Below are 17,433 nucleotides of genomic sequence, written 5' to 3'. Positions count from 1 at the left end.
GGATTCTAGCTGGGACTTAGAGGAAGCTGGGGAGGTCAGGGGTCAGAGCAGAGGAAGGAGTGCATGCCAGACCTGGGGAGGGGGACAGCCAGAGATCACACCCAAAGCTGGGAAATGGGCCGGAGGCACACCACTTCTCCATGGAATGTCCATGAGACCTATGTCACTGGATCATGGGGGAGAGTAAGGTGTAAAGAGACTGGAAAGGCAGAAAGGACTGGAGGTTATGAAGGGCATTAGTATTTGGTCCCAGAGGTGTTAGGGAGCCACTGGAGTATATTGAGTAGGGGATGTGATCAGACCTATCTGTGCTTTAGGAAACGTGGCTAAGTGAAGTCACTAAAGTGGGGAGAGAGTTAGGCAGGGCAGGCAGGCTCACCAGCGGCTATTGCAATTGTCCAGGTGAGTTGAAGAGACTCTGTACCAGGGTAGGGGCAGTGTCAGAGGAGAGAAGGGATCATACTGGGGAGATGTTGCAGAGATGAAATTGACAAAGGATGTTGGAAAGTGAAATTGAGAAGAGATGATGCAAAGGAGAAATGGACAGGTCTTGGAAGCACATTGGATGGGGAGGAGGAGGCGGTGCGGTGAGAGTTCAGGATGACTCCTAGGTTGGGAGCCTGAGGGATTAGGAGGGTGGTGGTGCCCTCCACAGACATAGGGAAGGGTAGAGGGGTGGAGGGTTAGGAAGAAAGATAATGAGTTCTGCCTTGGACATGTTGAATTTATGATGTCTACTGGACATTCTATTCTAGATGTCTGAAAGGCAGGAGGAGATTCAAGATTGAAGTCAGCAGAGAGTTGGAGGCAAGGAAGGTGGATTGGAGAATAATCAGCATAAAGATGACAATTAAATCCATGGGAGCTGATGAGATCCCCAAGTGAAGTAATAGGGAGGAGCTGGAGAAGAGGGCCCAGGACAGAGTCCTAAGGGACACCTATGGTTAGAGGGTATGATCTGCAGGAGGATCCAGCAAAGGAGACAGAGAAGGATCAGTGAGAGAGGTAGGTGGAGAGCCAGGAGCCAGGACAGTGGTGTCCCAAAAACCTAGAGAGAAGAGGGTATTGAGGAGAGAGTGATCAACAGTGTCAAAGGCTGCAGAGAGGTCAAGGAGAATGAGACTGAGAAAAGGCCACTGGATTTAGCAACTAAGAGATCATTGGTAACTTTGGAGAGAGTGTTTGAATGGAATGATAAGGTCAAAGGTCAGAGTGTAAGGGGTTAAGAATGAAGTGAGGAGGAGAAAAAGTAGAGGCACATACTGTAGAAGCCTTTTCAAGGAGTTTAGCTATGAAGGGCTGAAGAGATATAGGGTGATAGCAGGGAGGAAGGGAGGGATCAAGTGAAGGTTTTTTCAGGATGGAGGAGACATAGGCATGTTGAGGGAATAAGCCAGTAGAGGGAGAGATTGAAGAGAAGTAAAAGAGGAATGACAGAGGGGGCAATCTCCCAAAGAAGACAGAACAGAATGGGGTTAGCTTTGGTAAAGACTAGGGCCACTTCATCATGTGACACAAGGAGGGAAGGAGACAACAGTGGCAGATAGCACCTAAGTGACAGGAGATGAGGAAAAGGGGAGAAGAGGGAACACGTGGAAGATGGCCCCAATTTTTTCAGTAAGATAGGAGGCAAGGGTCTCAGCTGAGAGGATGGGAGAATGAGGAGTCATGAAAGGTCTCAGGAGAAATGAGAAGGTTTAGAAGAGACAAATGTGAGATGAGGAACAAAGCATTTCCAGAAAATGTGTGAGAGAGAGAAATAGAGCACACTTCCTCCTGGGGGTAACATGAGCTTTCTGGAGAAAGTATCACCTGAGCTGAGCCTAGAAAATTACCCTCCATGTGCACTAGGGGAAGTAAAAATCAAAAGTAAAACATTTTTGAGAATGGACAGGGCGAAAGGAAAGAGAGAGTAGGATAAATCGGGAGGGTGGATACATGGAGTAGTAATAGTAGTAATCATGACTATGAAAAAAATTTTACAGCAAGTTTATCTGATAAAGATCTCATTTCTCAAATATATAGAGAACTGAGTCAAATGTATAGAAATGAGAAACATTTCTCAATTGATGAATGGTTGTAGCAGCAAGCACCCCAGCATCTCCAGGGTGGCTGCCAACACAGGTTCTTAGATCTACTTTACTAAAGGAAAGCAACTCAAAATGGGTTAACAAGCTTACTTTAATCAATCAAACATATATTGTTTACCTAGTTCAGGGGGAAAAGGTCAGCACCCTGAACTTCAGAGTATACAGAGGTTGCAAGCATAAGTTACAAGAACATTTCAGCAGACAGGCCTCCAAACTGTCCAACCATTACATCCATATCAAATCACAGTTTTCAGAGAGGAAAGCATCAACATCTGGGTTTTTCAAAGCGGGGGGCTCAACAGCTGCCCAGAGTCTCATCTGGTCAAATCACACAACACTTTTCAAAGTACGCCCCAAAGCAAAGCCTCACATTGGGACTTATATAGCCTTCTCTTGGGTCAGAGAATGTAATAACCTACTTGACCCACTGCCCAATCACAAAGTATCTCCTGAGAAACAAGCCTCCTAACACAGGCTCCAGGTGTTTTTAAGCCTAGGGGCAGGGAAGATCTTAAAAATGTACATTCCCATTACAATGGTCAAAGGACATGAACAGGCAGTTTTCAAAAGAAGTAATTAAAATTTTATATAGTCATGAAAAATGATCTAAATCACTATTTATTAGAGAAATGCAAATTAAAACAGCTCTGAAGTAGCACCTTACACCTATGAGAATGGCTGACATGAAGAAAGGAAAATGATAAATGTTGGTGGTGCCGTGGGAAAATCGAGACACTAATGCATCATTGATGAAGGGCTGTACAACCATGCATTCCCTTTGACCTACTGATGCCACTGCGAGGACTATGTCCCAAACAGACTTTTTTAAAAAGGACCTTCATGTACAAAAATACTTATAGCAGCTTCTTTTAGTGGTGGCAAAGAATTGGAAATTGAGGGGATATCCATCATTTGGGGAATGGCTGAACAAGTTACGGTATGTGATCTGATGGAATTTTATTGTGCTATAAGAAATGATGAGCAGGATGTTCTCAGAAAAACCTGGGAAGACTTGCATGGGCTGATGCAAAGTGAAATGAGCAGAGAATCAGGAGACTATTGGACACAGTAACAGTAACATTGTAATGATGATCAATTGTAAATGATGCAGCTATTCTCAGCAGTACAATGACCCATCAATACCAAAGGATTTAGGATGAAGGTATCCACCTCCAGAGAAAGAACTAGTGGGATCTGAATGCAGATGAAAACATATCTTTTTCTTTATTTTTCTTGTGTTTTCTTTCACAACATGACTGACATGGAAATGTTTTGCATGACTGCACATGTGTAACTTGTATCAAATTGTTTGCCTTCTATTTGAGGTGGGGAGGGGAGAGAGGGATCCAGCAAAGGATTTTTTTAAAGCAAATGTTAAAAATTGGTTTTACATGTAATTGGGGGAAAATAAAATATAAATTTTTTTTTTTTTACAAAGAAAGAAAATTGCCCTCCAGTTCGCTCAAGGAACCCACTGAAGCCCAGGTCCCCTTCCTCCCTCCCTGGATGATGTAATGCCTCTTCATCTGTCCAACCTTTCCAATTCATGTCTAGCATAGATGCCTGCCTGAGAAGTCACTCCTCTGTTCTAAGATCTGCTGTGGGTCTCCATGCCTGTGAAATAAATCCCATATAGATTCTCAGACTTTCACATGTGGACCATCTTCTGTCACCTCTCTAGCCTCGGGGGCAGCCCCCACCCCCACCCCTCCATCTGTCTTCTTTACTCTAGTCCTTTCTCCAGAGATCCTTCCTTGCTATCCATTTCTACCCTCCTCCCATTTCCCAGTACCCTTTGCCCTCTCCCTGGCCTTTGTATCCCAGTTATTTGTATCTGTCATTCCCTTTCTCAATACCATTACATTATAAAATCTTTGTGGGTGGAGTTATCTTTGGGACTTGGGGTAATGAAAAGAAGGATGAGTCAGGAGAGCCAGGTTCAGATCCCAGCTCTACCACTCACTGTGCCTAACCTTGGGCAACTCCATAGACACTCTGGGCCTGTTCCCACATCTCTAAATGACTTCTGAGGTTCCTTTAAGCTCTCGATCTCAGACCCTAGGATCCACAGGATAGAGAGAGCAGAGCACAGGATCCTGTCCATAGGTGACTCTTAGCCAACATTTGTTGAATTTGGTTAAACTCAAGAGGCCACGATGAAGTGGGAGTGTGTGCCAGGCCAGGATGAATGCACAGAAACAGGAAATGGCAGAACACCTTGGAGAACAAAGCCTTGGGTCTGATCGGCAGGTTGGGCAAGTAAAGAAACACAGAAACAACTAGAAAGGGAGGCTGGAGGCCAGCTTGGGGGGCCTTGAATACCAGGGTCAAGGGAAGCTACAGCAGCTCAGAGGGGAGTGTCATGGTCAGACCTGCACATTGTTACAGGGGAAGATGACCTGTGTGGCCCCTGGGAGAAGGCAGAGTGGAGGCAGCTGCCATCATTAATTCCTTAGCCTTAACTAGGCAGATCCTTCAGAAATACCTGAGAGTGTCTCTGGGATTCGCCAAAGGGCTGAGCACAGGGCCTGCACTCCACCCTCTGTATCCCCCTTCAGTGTCCACCAAAGGGCCCAAGTCCACCTCCTCTCTCTCCATCCTTCCTTGGAGCCCAGCAGAGGGCTTGGGACTCCTCCCATACCCAGCACAGGGTTCCTCTATGCATCCATTCTGTGCCTCACTCACTTCTCAGTCCAACAGTCTGGCTTCTGGCCTCATCATTCAAATGGAAATGTCCTCCTTCAAGTTATCAAGGGTCTATTAATTGCTAAACCCAATGGCCTTGTCCTCATCCTCCCCGATAGCCTCTAGGGCCCTTGATCCCTTCTTCCTTGGGACATTCTCTCCCCTCTGGGTTTTCCTGACATCACTTGCTCCTGGTTCCACCACCTGTCTGACCACTCCTTCTCTGTGTCCTCATCCAGGGCCCACTGTGTGTGGGGGAGTGAGCACCCCCCAGTCCTCTCACCTGGGCCCTCTTTTCTTCACTCTCAGGGATCTCAGGAACTCCCTTTGGTTTCATACATGTGGCAGTTGAATCTTGGAGCTCCATCCCCAGCCTCACCTCTCTCCTGAGCTCCAGGCATGCCTGTCTGCAATGGAATGTTCTGTAGGCATCTCAAATACAGTGTCCAAAATGGTACCTGTTCCCTTCCTCCCCAAATTTCTCCTTGACTCATCCCTCTCCCTTACACACACCCCAATGATCACTGACTCTTCCTTCATAAGGCCTATCGCATCTGTCCCCCCTTCCTGAGTCTGGTACCATCCCAGCTCAGGTCCCGGTGACCTTTTCATGGGTCTCCCTGCACCTACCCTCCTCCATGACCAGTCTTTTCTCTAGCCACCTTCCAAAGCTCAGGGCTGACAGTGGCATTGTCCACCCTTAGAAGCACCCTCGTGCCTCTCTCTAGGACTCACCTAGCCCTTTATACCCTAGCTCCTGGCTGTTTTCCAGGTATTATATGCACACATTGTCTTCCAAGCAAACTGATTTTCTCATGGTCTTCCAACCAGAGGATGCAGGTGGAGACTGAAGAGGTACTCAGACATCTGTCTGGCCTTCTTCCTTCCTCTCTGCAGGGGTCCCTGACCCTCCCAATCAGTCCCTACCCTGCCCAACTCCTTAGCTGAGCCCCAGGTTGGAGTGCTGGCTGTCCCTCCAACATACCATGTTTTCCTTCAGTCCCACTTGGATGCCCTGCTCCCCATTGGGCCCCCTCAGTGAGCAGACACTGACAGCCGGCAGACAGACACATTTATTTCCTTGGCCCCATATCCACCCCCAATCCAGTTCTGAGAAAGGAGTCTCACCTCTCCTCTGAGAGCCAGACCTCCCACCCCCCTCCCTGCCCAGACACCTGGGCTCCCATCATTCCAAGCCCTGGCTCAGCTACAACCACTTCAGATCCGGGGGAGTGTTGGCCTCCTCGGGATCCTCAGGTGCTACTCCCAGCTGAGGACTCTCCCCTGGGTAAATCCAGCCTGGGGGATTGCTCTGGGTCTTCTTGGAGGTGGGGGTGGGGAGTGATCAGGTGGGCGAGTTTGTTCTGGTCTCCTGCAGGCTCCCCCCTGGAGGTTCACTCTTGGTCTTCCCTAGGCCCAACCCCTGATAGGTTCATGCTGGCTTGTTCTAGGCAGGGAACCTGTGGAGGGTTTTTGGCAGGGTCCACATGGGGAAGGTCTGGGCCAGGACCATCATTCTGGCTTTCCTTCCAGACCTTCTGGGGCTGCCTGGGGAGCATCTGGACTGGGGGATTGCTCAGGCTCCTCCTTCACATCTCCAGGAGCAGGGTCCGGGCTGAGGGACTTCTCTAGATCTTCCTCAAGGCCCACCTGGGCAGGGTCCGGGCTGGGGGACGGCTCTGGCACCATTGCCTCCAGCCAAGGCGGGTCCATGCCGGGGCCCGCCAGGGAGCTGGGGGAATCTGGGGGTGGTGGGTGCTTGCGACGGGCATGTCGCCGCAGGGTGTTGCCCTCAGTGAAGCGAAGCCTACAGATAGGGCACTGGTAGGGACGTTCGCCTGAGTGCACGCGGCCATGGTGGGCCAGCTCCCCAGCTTCACGGAAACGCCGTGGGCAAAGGGCGCAGTGGAAGGGCCGCAGGCCAGCATGGATGTTCCGGTGCCGCCGCAGGTGGCTAGCCCGCTTGAAGGCCTTGCCACAGGCTGGGCAGGTGTGTGGCTTGAGTTCTGAGTGAGAGATGCGATGCCGTTCCAGGTCTGAGAGGTAGGGAAAGGCACGAAGGCAGACAGGGCAGAAATGTGGGGCCCGTCGGGCCCGGGACCCCCCGCCCTCCTCACCTGCCTGGGGCACGGTGTACGGGACACCCTGGGCATCGATCAACAGGACACCACCTCCATCCTCAGCCTCTGCCCCGTCAGGTGGCCCAGGGGCCTCAGGGGGTTCCCCTGGCGTAGAACCTCGGGGCCCACCACCCCGTTTGCGGGTGGCTGGGGAGAACGTCTGGCTCGAGGAAGAGTCAGCAGAGGAGCCAGCCCGCCCTGCAGGGGGGCGGCGGCGACGGAGGCGCACGCCAGGGGGATCGGGTAGCGGGCTAGAGGGCTCTGCCTCCTTGGCTGCTGGCTCTGGGCTGGAAGGGTCCATCGGGTGCTGGGGATTTGGGGCCCGTCCACAGGACCTAGGCTGGTGAAGGGAGAAAGGAGGCAGTAGTCAGAGTCAGACGTAGGGCAGCAGAGAGAGTGAATGTGAGGAGAGGGGCCCCGGAACAGGGAGGCAGTAGATCTGGGTCCCACCGCTGGCCCTGACCAGCTGGGAGATTTCAGACTAGGCCTTTCCCTTCTCAGGAGCTCTTTCTTAACCTGTTAGCTAAGGGAGCAGCATTCAAAGGCTCCCAGGCTCTCTCCAGCTAGTCATCACAAAATGCTTCACAAGCATGAGAGACTCTACAGATGAGGGAACGAGGACACTGGGGAGCTAAGTGGTTTGTGCTGCTCATGCTGAGGCCAGATCTGAGCGGGAGTCAGACTGAGAAGGGCACAGGCTTGAGAGAAGGGTTTAGAGCTGGGGGTGGATGGGGAGGACAAGGGACTAGATTTGGAGGAGCCAGGGGATAGGGAGAAGGGGATTACACGATGAGAGATGGGACCAGGCAGGAGGAGGAGGGAAGGGAACCGGATGGGGAAAGTCAGGGCCAGACTTAGAACTGAGACCAGAGAGGAGGGGAAAAGGGCCCTGATGGGAAGGTGAAGGGGTCGGAGCCTTAGAATGCTAGAGAAATGACCATATAGGAGGAAGAATGGATGATAAAGAGGGAAGACAGGGCAGTGGCTACAGCACCAGCTTTGGAGTCAGGAGACCCTAGGTTCAAATCCAGCCTCAGACACTTACTAGCTGTGTGGCCCTGGGCAAGTCATTTAACTCTGCCTCCAAAAAAAGAAAAAACAGAGAGAGAAGGACACAATAAGATTAGGGGAGAAGGGATGATATGGGGTACAGAAGGAGAAGGGAACCAGTTTTGGGAAAGCAAGACCAGATGAAAAGAAGAGACCAAATTGCTAGAGTCTAGGTGGATGTGGGACCATTTTAAAGTGAGAAAAAAACAAAAAGATTTTGGAGAGAACGGGCCAGATGGGAGTGGGAAAGAGGCCAGACTGGGCGGGTGATGACTGTTCTCTACTGACAGGAACTCACACATCTGATGCTATTTGAAGAAGTGCCCCAGAAAGCAGCCGGCCAAGACTACTGTCTTTGACAAGGAAATGAAGACCACCAGGGCATTGGGGAGGTGGGGGGTGGGGGTGGTGTCTAGTCCTCACTATTGTCCACAGCCTGCAATCTGGGGACACAAAAAAGCTGAGGAAGAAGCAGCACTTGAGATTTCTGGACTGTGGCTTGCATAGAGGCATAGCAGGCTTCTCAGCAGGCAGGGATGGAGAAGACAGGAGCCTACACGTGCCAATCTGCATAGTCTTAAGAAACCAAATGAAGCCATCTCCTCTCCGACCCTCGAGGTAGCCAGCTGGGTACCTACCTCAGAGAGCCAGAGGCCTGGAAGGCAACCCAGGCTCAAAGCCACAACTTCAGGGGTCCATGCCATAGTACGGCAACAGAGAGGAGGCCACACGTGGGAGTCAGATTTGACTTCCCAGGGATCCCGGACACTGGGTGGGAAGAAATCCAAACCCAGACCATGGCTCTGAAGGGCTACCTCCTTCAAAGACAAATAAAGGAGGCAGAGAAAAGATTGCATGTTAAGAGGCTAGAGTGATCACCTGGAGTCATTAGGCTCCAGTTCAAATCTGGCCTCAGACACTTCCCAGCTGTGTGACCCTGGTCAAGTCACTTGCTGTCTTCCTCAGTTTCCTCCACAGTAAAATGGGGATCATGACAGCATCTCCCTCCCAGGGTTAAAAGGATCGGATGAGATGGTGTTTGTAAAATTCTTAGCCCAGTGTCTTCTGTGTGCCAATAAGTGCTTTTTCTGATCTTTCCTTAAGAGAACGGACTCCTGTGAGACAACAGGGTCCAGCCGCTTGTGATGTGAAGATCCCGGAGAGCCAGGGTCTGGCACGGATGGGGCCACTTCTCTCCCACTCTCTGCCGAAGGGACAAGAGCCCTCAACTTGCCTCAAGGATCATGTTCTTTTTCAAGAGGTGGGAGAGCCAACAGAGAAAGAAAAGAGCTGCCTGAAGAGACAGATGTGGATGCAGGGGGCTCACGGGCCAGACTGGACTGAACAGAACCTTAACAAGGCAACCAAGGACAAAAACAAAAGTGATCAAACGTTTTAAGAAAACAGGTCGACTTTGTTGCCCCCTCGCTATCCTTCACACAGACTTAAAGAACACAAACAGCACGTTCTCTGCTTTTCCTGTTATTTGCACACTGGCCCGTCTATTTTTTTGATGAGTTAAAATTTCCTAATGAAAAATGTGCCATGACTGACCAAAAATGAATAACGTCAGGAGCGCTAAAACTCGGACTAAGGATGGCAGGAAAGCTGAGGGCAACAAACTCTTGGTTTTTAGTCATTCTGAATAACGGAGGAGGGCTGAGGCCGGCACCAGACAGGACGACTTGGCTGGGCGGGTGCGACCAAGAGAAGTGATGGGAAGAAGGTACAGCCGCACCGCACTTCTCTGCAAAGGGAACCGAAGCTGACCGGCAGGCGGGAGGGATCCCTGCCGGCTCGGCCCTGGTCACTAAAGGTCCAGAAGAGGAAGCGGAGACCCAGGGGGCTTCGGCCGGGCACCAGAGGAGCAGCCCCGCAGCCCGGCGTGGCCTTTCCGGGCCCCTGTGGACCACCCGCTGGTCCCTCTTCCCATCCAGGAGATGGGCATAGATAAGGGCAGGGGCCAGGGTGCTGGAGAACAGCCCAAGGCCCGGACAGCCTGGAGGTGCCAACAGAAAGCCGGGGAGGACGGCCACAGCTGGGGCCAGGAAGGCAAAGCCTCGCCAGCAGTCAATGGGCAGATCGGCACTGGGCTGCACCAGCAGAGCGAGGTTCGCTCGAAGAGATCCCGGGGTCAGAGTGGGCACACCCCAGGGAGATAGGTGAAGGGCGGTGCCTCGGGACCCCTCCCTGGGGCTGTCAGCCCTGGCACTGCCCACAGCAGGGCAGCGGGGAGGGGGAGAGCCCTGCACGCAGGGGGGGGGGGGCAGGTCACGTGGAGAGGGGGTCCAGGCCGGGACAACTGGGGGGCGTGACCCTGGGGAATTGCCCGTTGGGGAGAGGGCACCCCTGCATGAGCCTGGGGGCCGGGTCTGCCCAGCCGGAAGGAACTCTGAGATCCCCAGTACTGGGGCCCAGGGCGGATCGCCCCCGACCCAGTGCAGGTACCCCCTCCTCCCCCACTCCCCAGCTAGCTGGGCTGGGGGAGGGGCGGGGAGCGCGCGCGAGCACTTCCTTTCCTAGGGGCAGGGGCGTGGCGTGACAGTACGCACGCGCAGCGGGACCCCGCGGGCTGCAGGCAGGGCGAGGTTTCGGCCCGGGAGCGCGCGCGCTGGGGCGGAAGGGGCGGGGCTCGGGGAAGTGAGCCAATGACTTTCGCGGGGCGGCCGGGCGCGGCGGGGGAGCGGCGGGGGCGCGCGGACGGGGGAGGGGGCCCGCGGGGGGCGCGCGGGCGGCTACTCGGGGGCGGGGGTCGCGTGCAGCGGGCGACCGAGCCCTCCCTCCCTTCTCTCCCCTCCCCCTCCTCCCCTCCTTCCCTCGGCCTCCCTTCCCCGCCCGCCGCCCCCTCCCCGCCCGGGTACCTCATTTGCATGTCGCTTAGGGGCGCGCGCGGGGGGCGGCGGGGAGGGCGGGAGGGAGGGCGCGTGGGCCAGGGCCCGGGGAGGGCGGGGCGGGGCCGGGGGAGGGGGGCGGAGGCGGAGGCGGCCGCGTGACACCGCCGGCCCCGCCCCCTCCCTCACCCTCCCCGCGCGCCGTCCACAAAGGCGGAGGGAAGCTCTGACGGTGCCCGCGCGGTCTTAGCGCTGGTTTCTCTCGGGTATGGGGGGCCGGGGGGGGGGGGGGGGCCCGGCTCGGGCTGCGCCTGCGCGCTGGTTTCATTTCCCCTCCTGCCTGCCTCCTTGGCGACACGTGACTGTCGGAAGGCTCGTGCCCATAATGAAGGTGGAGATGTTGAGGCCCAGAGAGGGTCCTTTTGCTGCCTATCACGTCACACGACCAATGGGGGCGGCCCCAGGGTGGGAGGTAGACGGCTGTCAGGATGCTCCCTGAGGCCGGGAGGGCCCGACACCTATAAAAAAGGGTTTAGAGATCTTGAGCCGAGGCCTCCTGTAGGAGTGCCGAGATGTCGGACTTGCCCCTTGGGGAAAGGTGCTTTAGAGATCATCGAGTGCCGTCGCACCCACCTGACAGCAAAACTGAGGGGGTAGAAGCTTCGCGGGGTGGGGGGCGGGGGACCAAAGCCCAGAGAGGGTCAGGGCCCTGCCCAAGGTCACACAAAGCTGGTCCCGGCATTCACCCTCCCTCCCGGGGCTCCTGACGACACCGCAGCCCAGACTCTGGAGCCTGACGGGAAGTGATGGCATCGGCTTGGCTTCGGGGCCGGGGTCCTAAGGCTTCCAAGATGGCGCCCGCTCCGGCTTCTCTGCCCACAGTCAAAATGGTGCCCGCTGAGTTCTCAGCTTTTTGCGTTCGGTGTGGCCGCGAGGCGGGATGTTCCAGATGCTTCTGCCCTTAACTAAGATGGCGCCGATGCCACGCCCCCATCGCCCGCGCCCGCCCTCGTCAAAGATGGTTCCTAACCCCACTCAGCTTCTGTGCTGGCGCAACGTCTGAGAAGGGGAGGGGGAGAGCTGAGGTGGGGGCAGGGAAGGAAGGGGACCCGGAAGTGGAGGGGCCCCCCCGGGTGGAAGTGACGCCACCCCCGCGGCCCAAAATGTCGGCGCCCAGAGGGAGGTGTAAGTAATTAAAGGAGAGAGGGGCACGGCGCGGTCCGAGACCCCCCTGGAGCCCGGATGCCCCAGGACTTGGCCCCCTCCCGCTCCCCCCGCCTCGAGGAGCCGGATGGATCGGCCCTGGCCGGCCCGACCGGGCCACCCGTCCCCGGGGCCGCGGGGCTGCGTGGATGGGACCATTCATGGCCCGGCTGGGGGGGGGGCGGAGAGGGGGCCTGAGAGGGACACAAAGGACGTGAGGGAGGGGGACCTTCGGGAAGGCCTCGAAGGGGCTGGCCTTGGGGGCCGGGGGGCTCCAACTCCTAGGTGGGGGGGCTTGGTGGGGGAGGGGAGGAGCTTGAAAAAGGGAGGGGTCTCGCCGGGTGAATGGGAGGGGCTCACAGCTTAGGAGGCGGGAGGCCCTTGGCAGGGGGTGGGGCTAAAATTGGAAGAAGGAGTATCTTAAACGAGAGGGGTGGGACTTAGGGAGGAAGGTGGGGCTTGGAAGTGAGTGGAGCTGTCAGGGGAGTGGGAGTAGCTTAGAGGAGAGAGAAGGGGCTTAGATGGGGAAGAGGTGGCACTTAGGGGAGGAGAGGTTCTTGGACGTAGGTGGGGGTCAAGGAGGAGGTCCCAAGAGGGGTGGGGCTTAGGGAGGAGGGTGGGGCTTAAGTACGGGAGAGGTGGAGCTTGAGAAGAGAAGGGGTGGGGCCTAGAAGAAGGGAGGGGCTTTGGAGTGGGGGCTCACCAAGGAGAGTGGGAGGTCCTGAGAAGGGGTGGGGCTTATAGGAGGGGTGGGCCTTGAGCAGGAGAGGGGAGGGGCTTGGGGTGGGGCTCAGAGGAGAGTGAGAGATCCTGAGAAGGGGTGGGGCTTATAGGAGGGTTGGGGCTTGGAGAGTTTTGAGGGGGGGGGGTTTCAGGGGGGAGGGGGGGACTCTAGAGGCCAGTGGCATGCCTTGGCACTCAGAAGGGGAGGGCTCACCGGAGCCCAGAAGCCATCCCTCTCCTGCTTTTCCTTCCCCAGAGATGCCCCAGGCAGGGCACGAGTGGACCCCCAGCCATGGAGGACAGTGGTGTGGACGGTCCCCTCCCTGCGGCCGGCCCGGCCCCGCCCCCTCCCCCTCCAGTGGCTCCCCGGGTGCCCTTCCACTGCAGCGAGTGCGGAAAGAGCTTCCGCTACCGCTCGGACCTGCGGCGCCACTTTGCCAGGCACACGGCTCTCAAGCCCCACGCGTGCCCCCGCTGTGGCAAGGGCTTCAAGCACAGCTTCAACCTGGCCAACCACCTGCGTTCGCACACCGGGGAGCGGCCCTACCGCTGCTCTGCCTGCCCCAAGGGCTTCCGCGACTCCACGGGCCTCCTCCACCACCAGGTCAGGAGCTGGCAGCCTCTCTTAGCGCTCTGGGGCAGCACTCTCTGCCGGTGCAGCCAGATAACGGGGACTTAGGAGCAGGGCCTTGCTCAGGGCTGAAGGCTGTGATCTTGTCTTCTTGCCTTCTTTTCCAGGTGGTCCACACGGGTGAAAAGCCTTATTGCTGCCTGATCTGTGAGCTCCGCTTCTCCTCCCGCTCCAGCCTGGGCCGGCACTTGAAACGGCAGCACCGGGGGATGGCCCCACCCACACCTGCGGGCTTGGGCCCATCTGGCTTGGTCCCAGGCCTCCTTCCTACCCTGGGGCCCCCTGGTAGCCTCTCAGTCCCAGGCCCATCCTGTAGCGCCTGCTCTGATGAGGGCCCTTGCATGGCCTGTGGTGGAGGCCCAGAGCCATCCGGTCCTGGGCCAGGGCCCTGGGTGGGTGGCTGGGGAACTGGCGGGACAGGCCCCTTTGTCTGTGGGGCCTGTGGTCGCTGCTTCCTGGCAGGGGCTGAGTTAGCATCTCATTGGGCTGCTCACACAGATGTGAAGCCCTTCAAGTGCCCCCGTTGTGAGCGTGATTTCAATGCCCCAGCCCTGTTGGAGCGCCACAAGCTCACCCATGATCTCCAGGGCTCCTGGCCTGGGCCTGAGGGCAGGGAGGGGGGGTTGGAGGCTCCTGAGAGGCCCCAGGAGCTCCCCTCTGAGGAGCCCCAGGAGTTCCCCTCTGAAGATTTGCAGGAGTTCCCTGAAGAGGGGCATCAGGAGTTTCCTTCTGAGGGGTCCCATGAGTTCCTTTCTGAGGAGGCCCAGGAGTTCCCTGAAGAGGAGCCCCAGGAGTTCCCTGAGGAGGAGCCCCAGGAGTTCCCTGAAGAGGGGCTCAATGAGTTCCACCCTGAGGGGCCCCAGGAGTTCCTCTCTGAGGAGCCTCAGGAGTTCCCTCTAGAGGTGCCCCCAGAGGTGTCCCAGGAGGCCCCTGTGGAGATACCGGAGGAAGTATCCCAGGAGTTACCCGGGGAGGTGCCCATAGAGGTATGCCAGGAGTTACCTATGCAGGTACCTGGGGAGGAGTCCCAGGAGGGGCCCCCTGATCCAGACCTAGAGGCCCCGTTCCCCGTGACCGCTGAGCTGGGCGAGGCCTCGGAGGAGACCCTGTACCAGTGCGACTGCGGGACCTTCTTTGCCTCAGCGGCAGCCTTAGCTGCCCACCTGGATGCCCACTCAGGCCCAGCTTCCTGCGTCTGTGGGGTGTGCGGGGCGGTCTATGGGGCGGTGGCTGCCCTGGAGGAGCACCACCATGGGAGCCATGGGGCTGGGCCTTCTCCAGGGGGGCCCCCGGCTGGCTCTGGCCGCACCCCAGCAGCTCTGGCGGCAGCAGCTGCCGGGAAGAAGGTGTTCAGCTGCTCTGAGTGTGAGAAGCTCTTCCGTTCCCCGAGGGACCTGGAGAGGCATGTGCTGGTCCACACCGGGGAGAAGCCCTTCCCATGCCTGGAGTGTGGCAAGTTCTTCCGGCATGAGTGCTACCTCAAGCGTCACCGGCTGCTGCATGGGCCTGAGCGGCCCTTCCCCTGCCACGTCTGTGGCAAGGGCTTCATCACACTTAGCAACCTCTCCCGTCACCTGAAGCTACATCGCGGGATGGACTGAGCAGCCCCCTGTCCTGGAGAGCCTCCTGGCCTGAGTGGGACCAAGGGAACCTTGGAACTGGAGGGGGAGAGGGCTTCTGGTCTGGAGGGACCCCAAAGATGGAGGCTGGGGCCCCTGAGACTCCCGAGCATGAGGGTAGAGCCCCAGCACTGAGGAAAGGGACATTAGGCTGGGGGAGGGAAATTGAAATCTGGGGAAGCCTTGGAACCCAGCCCTGGGTCAGGGAAGACCCCAAGGCCCCTGGCCCCAGGCAGAGCCTCCTGTCCTGAGAGAGCCCTGGAGTACATCCAGCTAGCTCTCGACCTTGCCTTCTTCACTCTCCAGGAAGGGCCCTCCAACCCCCAAAGGAGGGAGGATGGGACAGGGACCCCAGAGAAGGGGCTGAGCCTAGTGCCCCTGCCTGCTCCCCCCCTTCCGCCCTCAGAGCTACAGTGGGCAGTGCTCTCTGACGCCCCTCTCATGCAAGGTGGACTAGACTGGCCCTGCTGCACCCCTCTTGGCCTAGGGTGGACTGCTCTGAATGGACAGAACTGATCCGGATAAGGCTTTCACCTCATTCCCCCTCCCTCCATGGACCAGTCTAGAGTCTGTCTCCCTTACCCCTTTAGAATGAATTAACCAAGTTTGTCCTTTATGTAGAATGTGGACTGGTTCACAACCCCACTGCCCTCCTCCTTTCCCCATGCCTCCCATCCCCATTCTTCCCACAAGGAATGGGCTTCCTCAGCCTGGGAATACCCCCTGCCTCCTCTGTGGGTTTTGGGTCTCTGTCTCCCCCCTTTGTGTCTGTCTCTGTGTCTCCCCCCAGGCCGGTCCCCAAGGACAGGGGTAACTCATCTGGAGGTCCTCGTGTGAGCACCTGCTTGCCTCCTCTCCTTCCCCAGGTCCTCAGGACCCTTAATAAACTGGCCTGACACTCACTCTGACTTGCTTTGGTCTGTTGGGAGGGCCCCACTTGGTAAAGACAGGAGCTTGACCTTTGCACTAACACTGGTCGGCCAAGGTCTCCCTTGTTCAGGAAGTGCTCACTGCGTTGATGCCCCCATTTCCCTACCATCACCCAGATCGTGACTAGGGGAGGCTAGATTTGAACCCTAATGTGTCGAGGCTTAGAGGCCTGCTCTGAGGCCCTCCAAAACATTCACCCCTAGGGACTAGGACTTTTGTTTCGAGATGCAGATCCTACCCCTCGGGAGGCCACTTTTCTGGGAAAGTCCTCTCCCCTTAGAAAGTGTAATACAAGGGCTGGGAGAAATCCCTGCCCTCTCAGAATTCTATTCCAGTGTGGCGAGTAATCTGGGAAAAGTGGAGGCCTTGGCTTCTTTTCCTACTGGCTCTGTTTACTCTCCTTGTGACCTTGGGCCCCTCACACCCTCCCTGGGCCTCAGCTTCCTCTTCTTTAAGAAGGGAGTGGAGTATGTAGCCTTCCCTATTGAGATGTAGGAGAAAGCCCTTCTTCTGGAGCTGGAGTTGGGATATGGGTTCCCCTGCCATGGGACTCAGCCGATGACTACTTGGGTGACCACTGGAAAACTTCTTAGCCTCGTTTTTCCTGTCTGAAGATCCTTCTGGACAAGTGACCTGGCCTGTAGAGGTGTGCAGCTCCGCTCAGAGATAGTACTGTATTTGCCCTAGATGCCAGGACGGGGAGTAGTTGCTAGGAGGTAAATTTCAGTTTGGTCAAGATAGCCTTCCTAGGAAGACTGTCCCAAAGTGGACAGCTGCCTAGGAAGACAGCGAGCTCCCGTCAGGTTAATGAGCATCTATTAAATGCCTACTATGTGCCAGGCTTTAGGTTAAATAATTGTGTTACAAAGAAAGGCAAAAGGCAGCTGCTGTCCTCAGAGCTCCCAGTCAATACAGGAGAGAGCAGGTAGCTGACAGAAGGCAAATGCAGAGAGGCTGGGCTGTGTGGAGAAGGTAGGATTTTGAGCTGGAATGTGAAATGAGCCTAAAGGTAGAGAAGAGGAGGGAGAGCATTCCACAAAGGGGAGATGGCCTCGAAGAGATCGAGGGTCTTGGGGAAGGGGATTTGATGCATCAAAAGGCTGGAGAGTTTGGAGGGGCCTCAGCTGTAAAGGTTTTGGAATGCCAAACAAAGGATCTGCTGTTTCCTCTTGGAAGTGATAAGAAGCCACAGGAGTTTAAGTGGGGGAAGGGAGATGACTAGGTCTCTCACCTTTTGTTTTGCTTTTTGGAGGGGCAATTGGAGTTAAGTGACTTGCCCACGGTCACATGGCTTGTAAATGTTAAGCGTTTGAGGCCGTTTGAGGTCGGATTTGAACTCAGGTCCTCCTGACTCCCGGGCAGGTGCTCTATTCACCGTGCCACCTAGCTGCCCCGGTCTCACCATTTCTTTAGGGAAATCACTTTACTCACTGAAGAGAGTATGGCTTGGGATGTAGAGAGAAGAGGCAGGCAGTGCCCACGGCAGGGCTGATGTGGGCCTGCACCTGGGTCGGGGGAATGTCCAAGGAAACATGCTGGGCAGGTGAAATG

General features: G+C 56.2%; 2 protein-coding genes across 2 annotated transcripts; one reads left to right on the top strand and one right to left on the bottom strand.

Moving 5' to 3' along the window:
• Positions 1 to 5,832: 5,832 nt before the first annotated feature.
• ZNF524 (zinc finger protein 524) lies at positions 5,833 to 10,848 on the bottom strand. The gene is made up of 2 exons (XM_069097309.1): positions 10,807 to 10,848; positions 5,833 to 7,235 (listed from the first exon to the last, which is right to left on the bottom strand). The coding sequence occupies exon 2, from the start codon at positions 7,194 to 7,196 to the stop codon at positions 6,288 to 6,290; it is 909 nt and encodes a 302-aa protein (XP_068953410.1). The 5' UTR covers positions 7,197 to 7,235; positions 10,807 to 10,848; the 3' UTR covers positions 5,833 to 6,287.
• Positions 10,849 to 11,836: 988 nt separating this feature from the next.
• On the top strand, positions 11,837 to 15,854 carry FIZ1 (FLT3 interacting zinc finger 1). Its single transcript, XM_069097308.1, has 3 exons — positions 11,837 to 11,961; positions 12,959 to 13,306; positions 13,441 to 15,854. The coding sequence occupies exons 2-3, from the start codon at positions 12,995 to 12,997 to the stop codon at positions 14,932 to 14,934; spliced, it is 1,806 nt and encodes a 601-aa protein (XP_068953409.1). The 5' UTR covers positions 11,837 to 11,961; positions 12,959 to 12,994; the 3' UTR covers positions 14,935 to 15,854.
• The last annotated feature ends 1,579 nt before the right edge of the window (positions 15,855 to 17,433 follow it).

Source organism: Petaurus breviceps, unplaced genomic scaffold, assembly GCF_028583685.1.
Source record: "Petaurus breviceps papuanus isolate PSGF00001 unplaced genomic scaffold, PetGlider_PUasm1.0 355, whole genome shotgun sequence".
Lineage (NCBI taxonomy): Eukaryota > Metazoa > Chordata > Mammalia > Diprotodontia > Petauridae > Petaurus > Petaurus breviceps.
Note: the sequence above shows the minus strand (reverse complement) of the source record. Positions and strands in the feature narration are given on the sequence as shown.

Bases quoted from the DNA above. Each gene is read 5' to 3' on its own strand.
- ZNF524 (XM_069097309.1), bottom strand. From the start codon at position 7,196: ATGGACCCTTCCAGCCCAGAGCCAGCAGCCAAGGAGGCAGAGCCCTCT.
- FIZ1 (XM_069097308.1), top strand. From the start codon at position 12,995: ATGGAGGACAGTGGTGTGGACGGTCCCCTCCCTGCGGCCGGCCCGGCC. The intron at 13,307-13,440 runs GTCAGGAGCTGG...CTTCTTTTCCAG, and splicing joins CGGGCCTCCTCCACCACCAG to GTGGTCCACACGGGTGAAAA.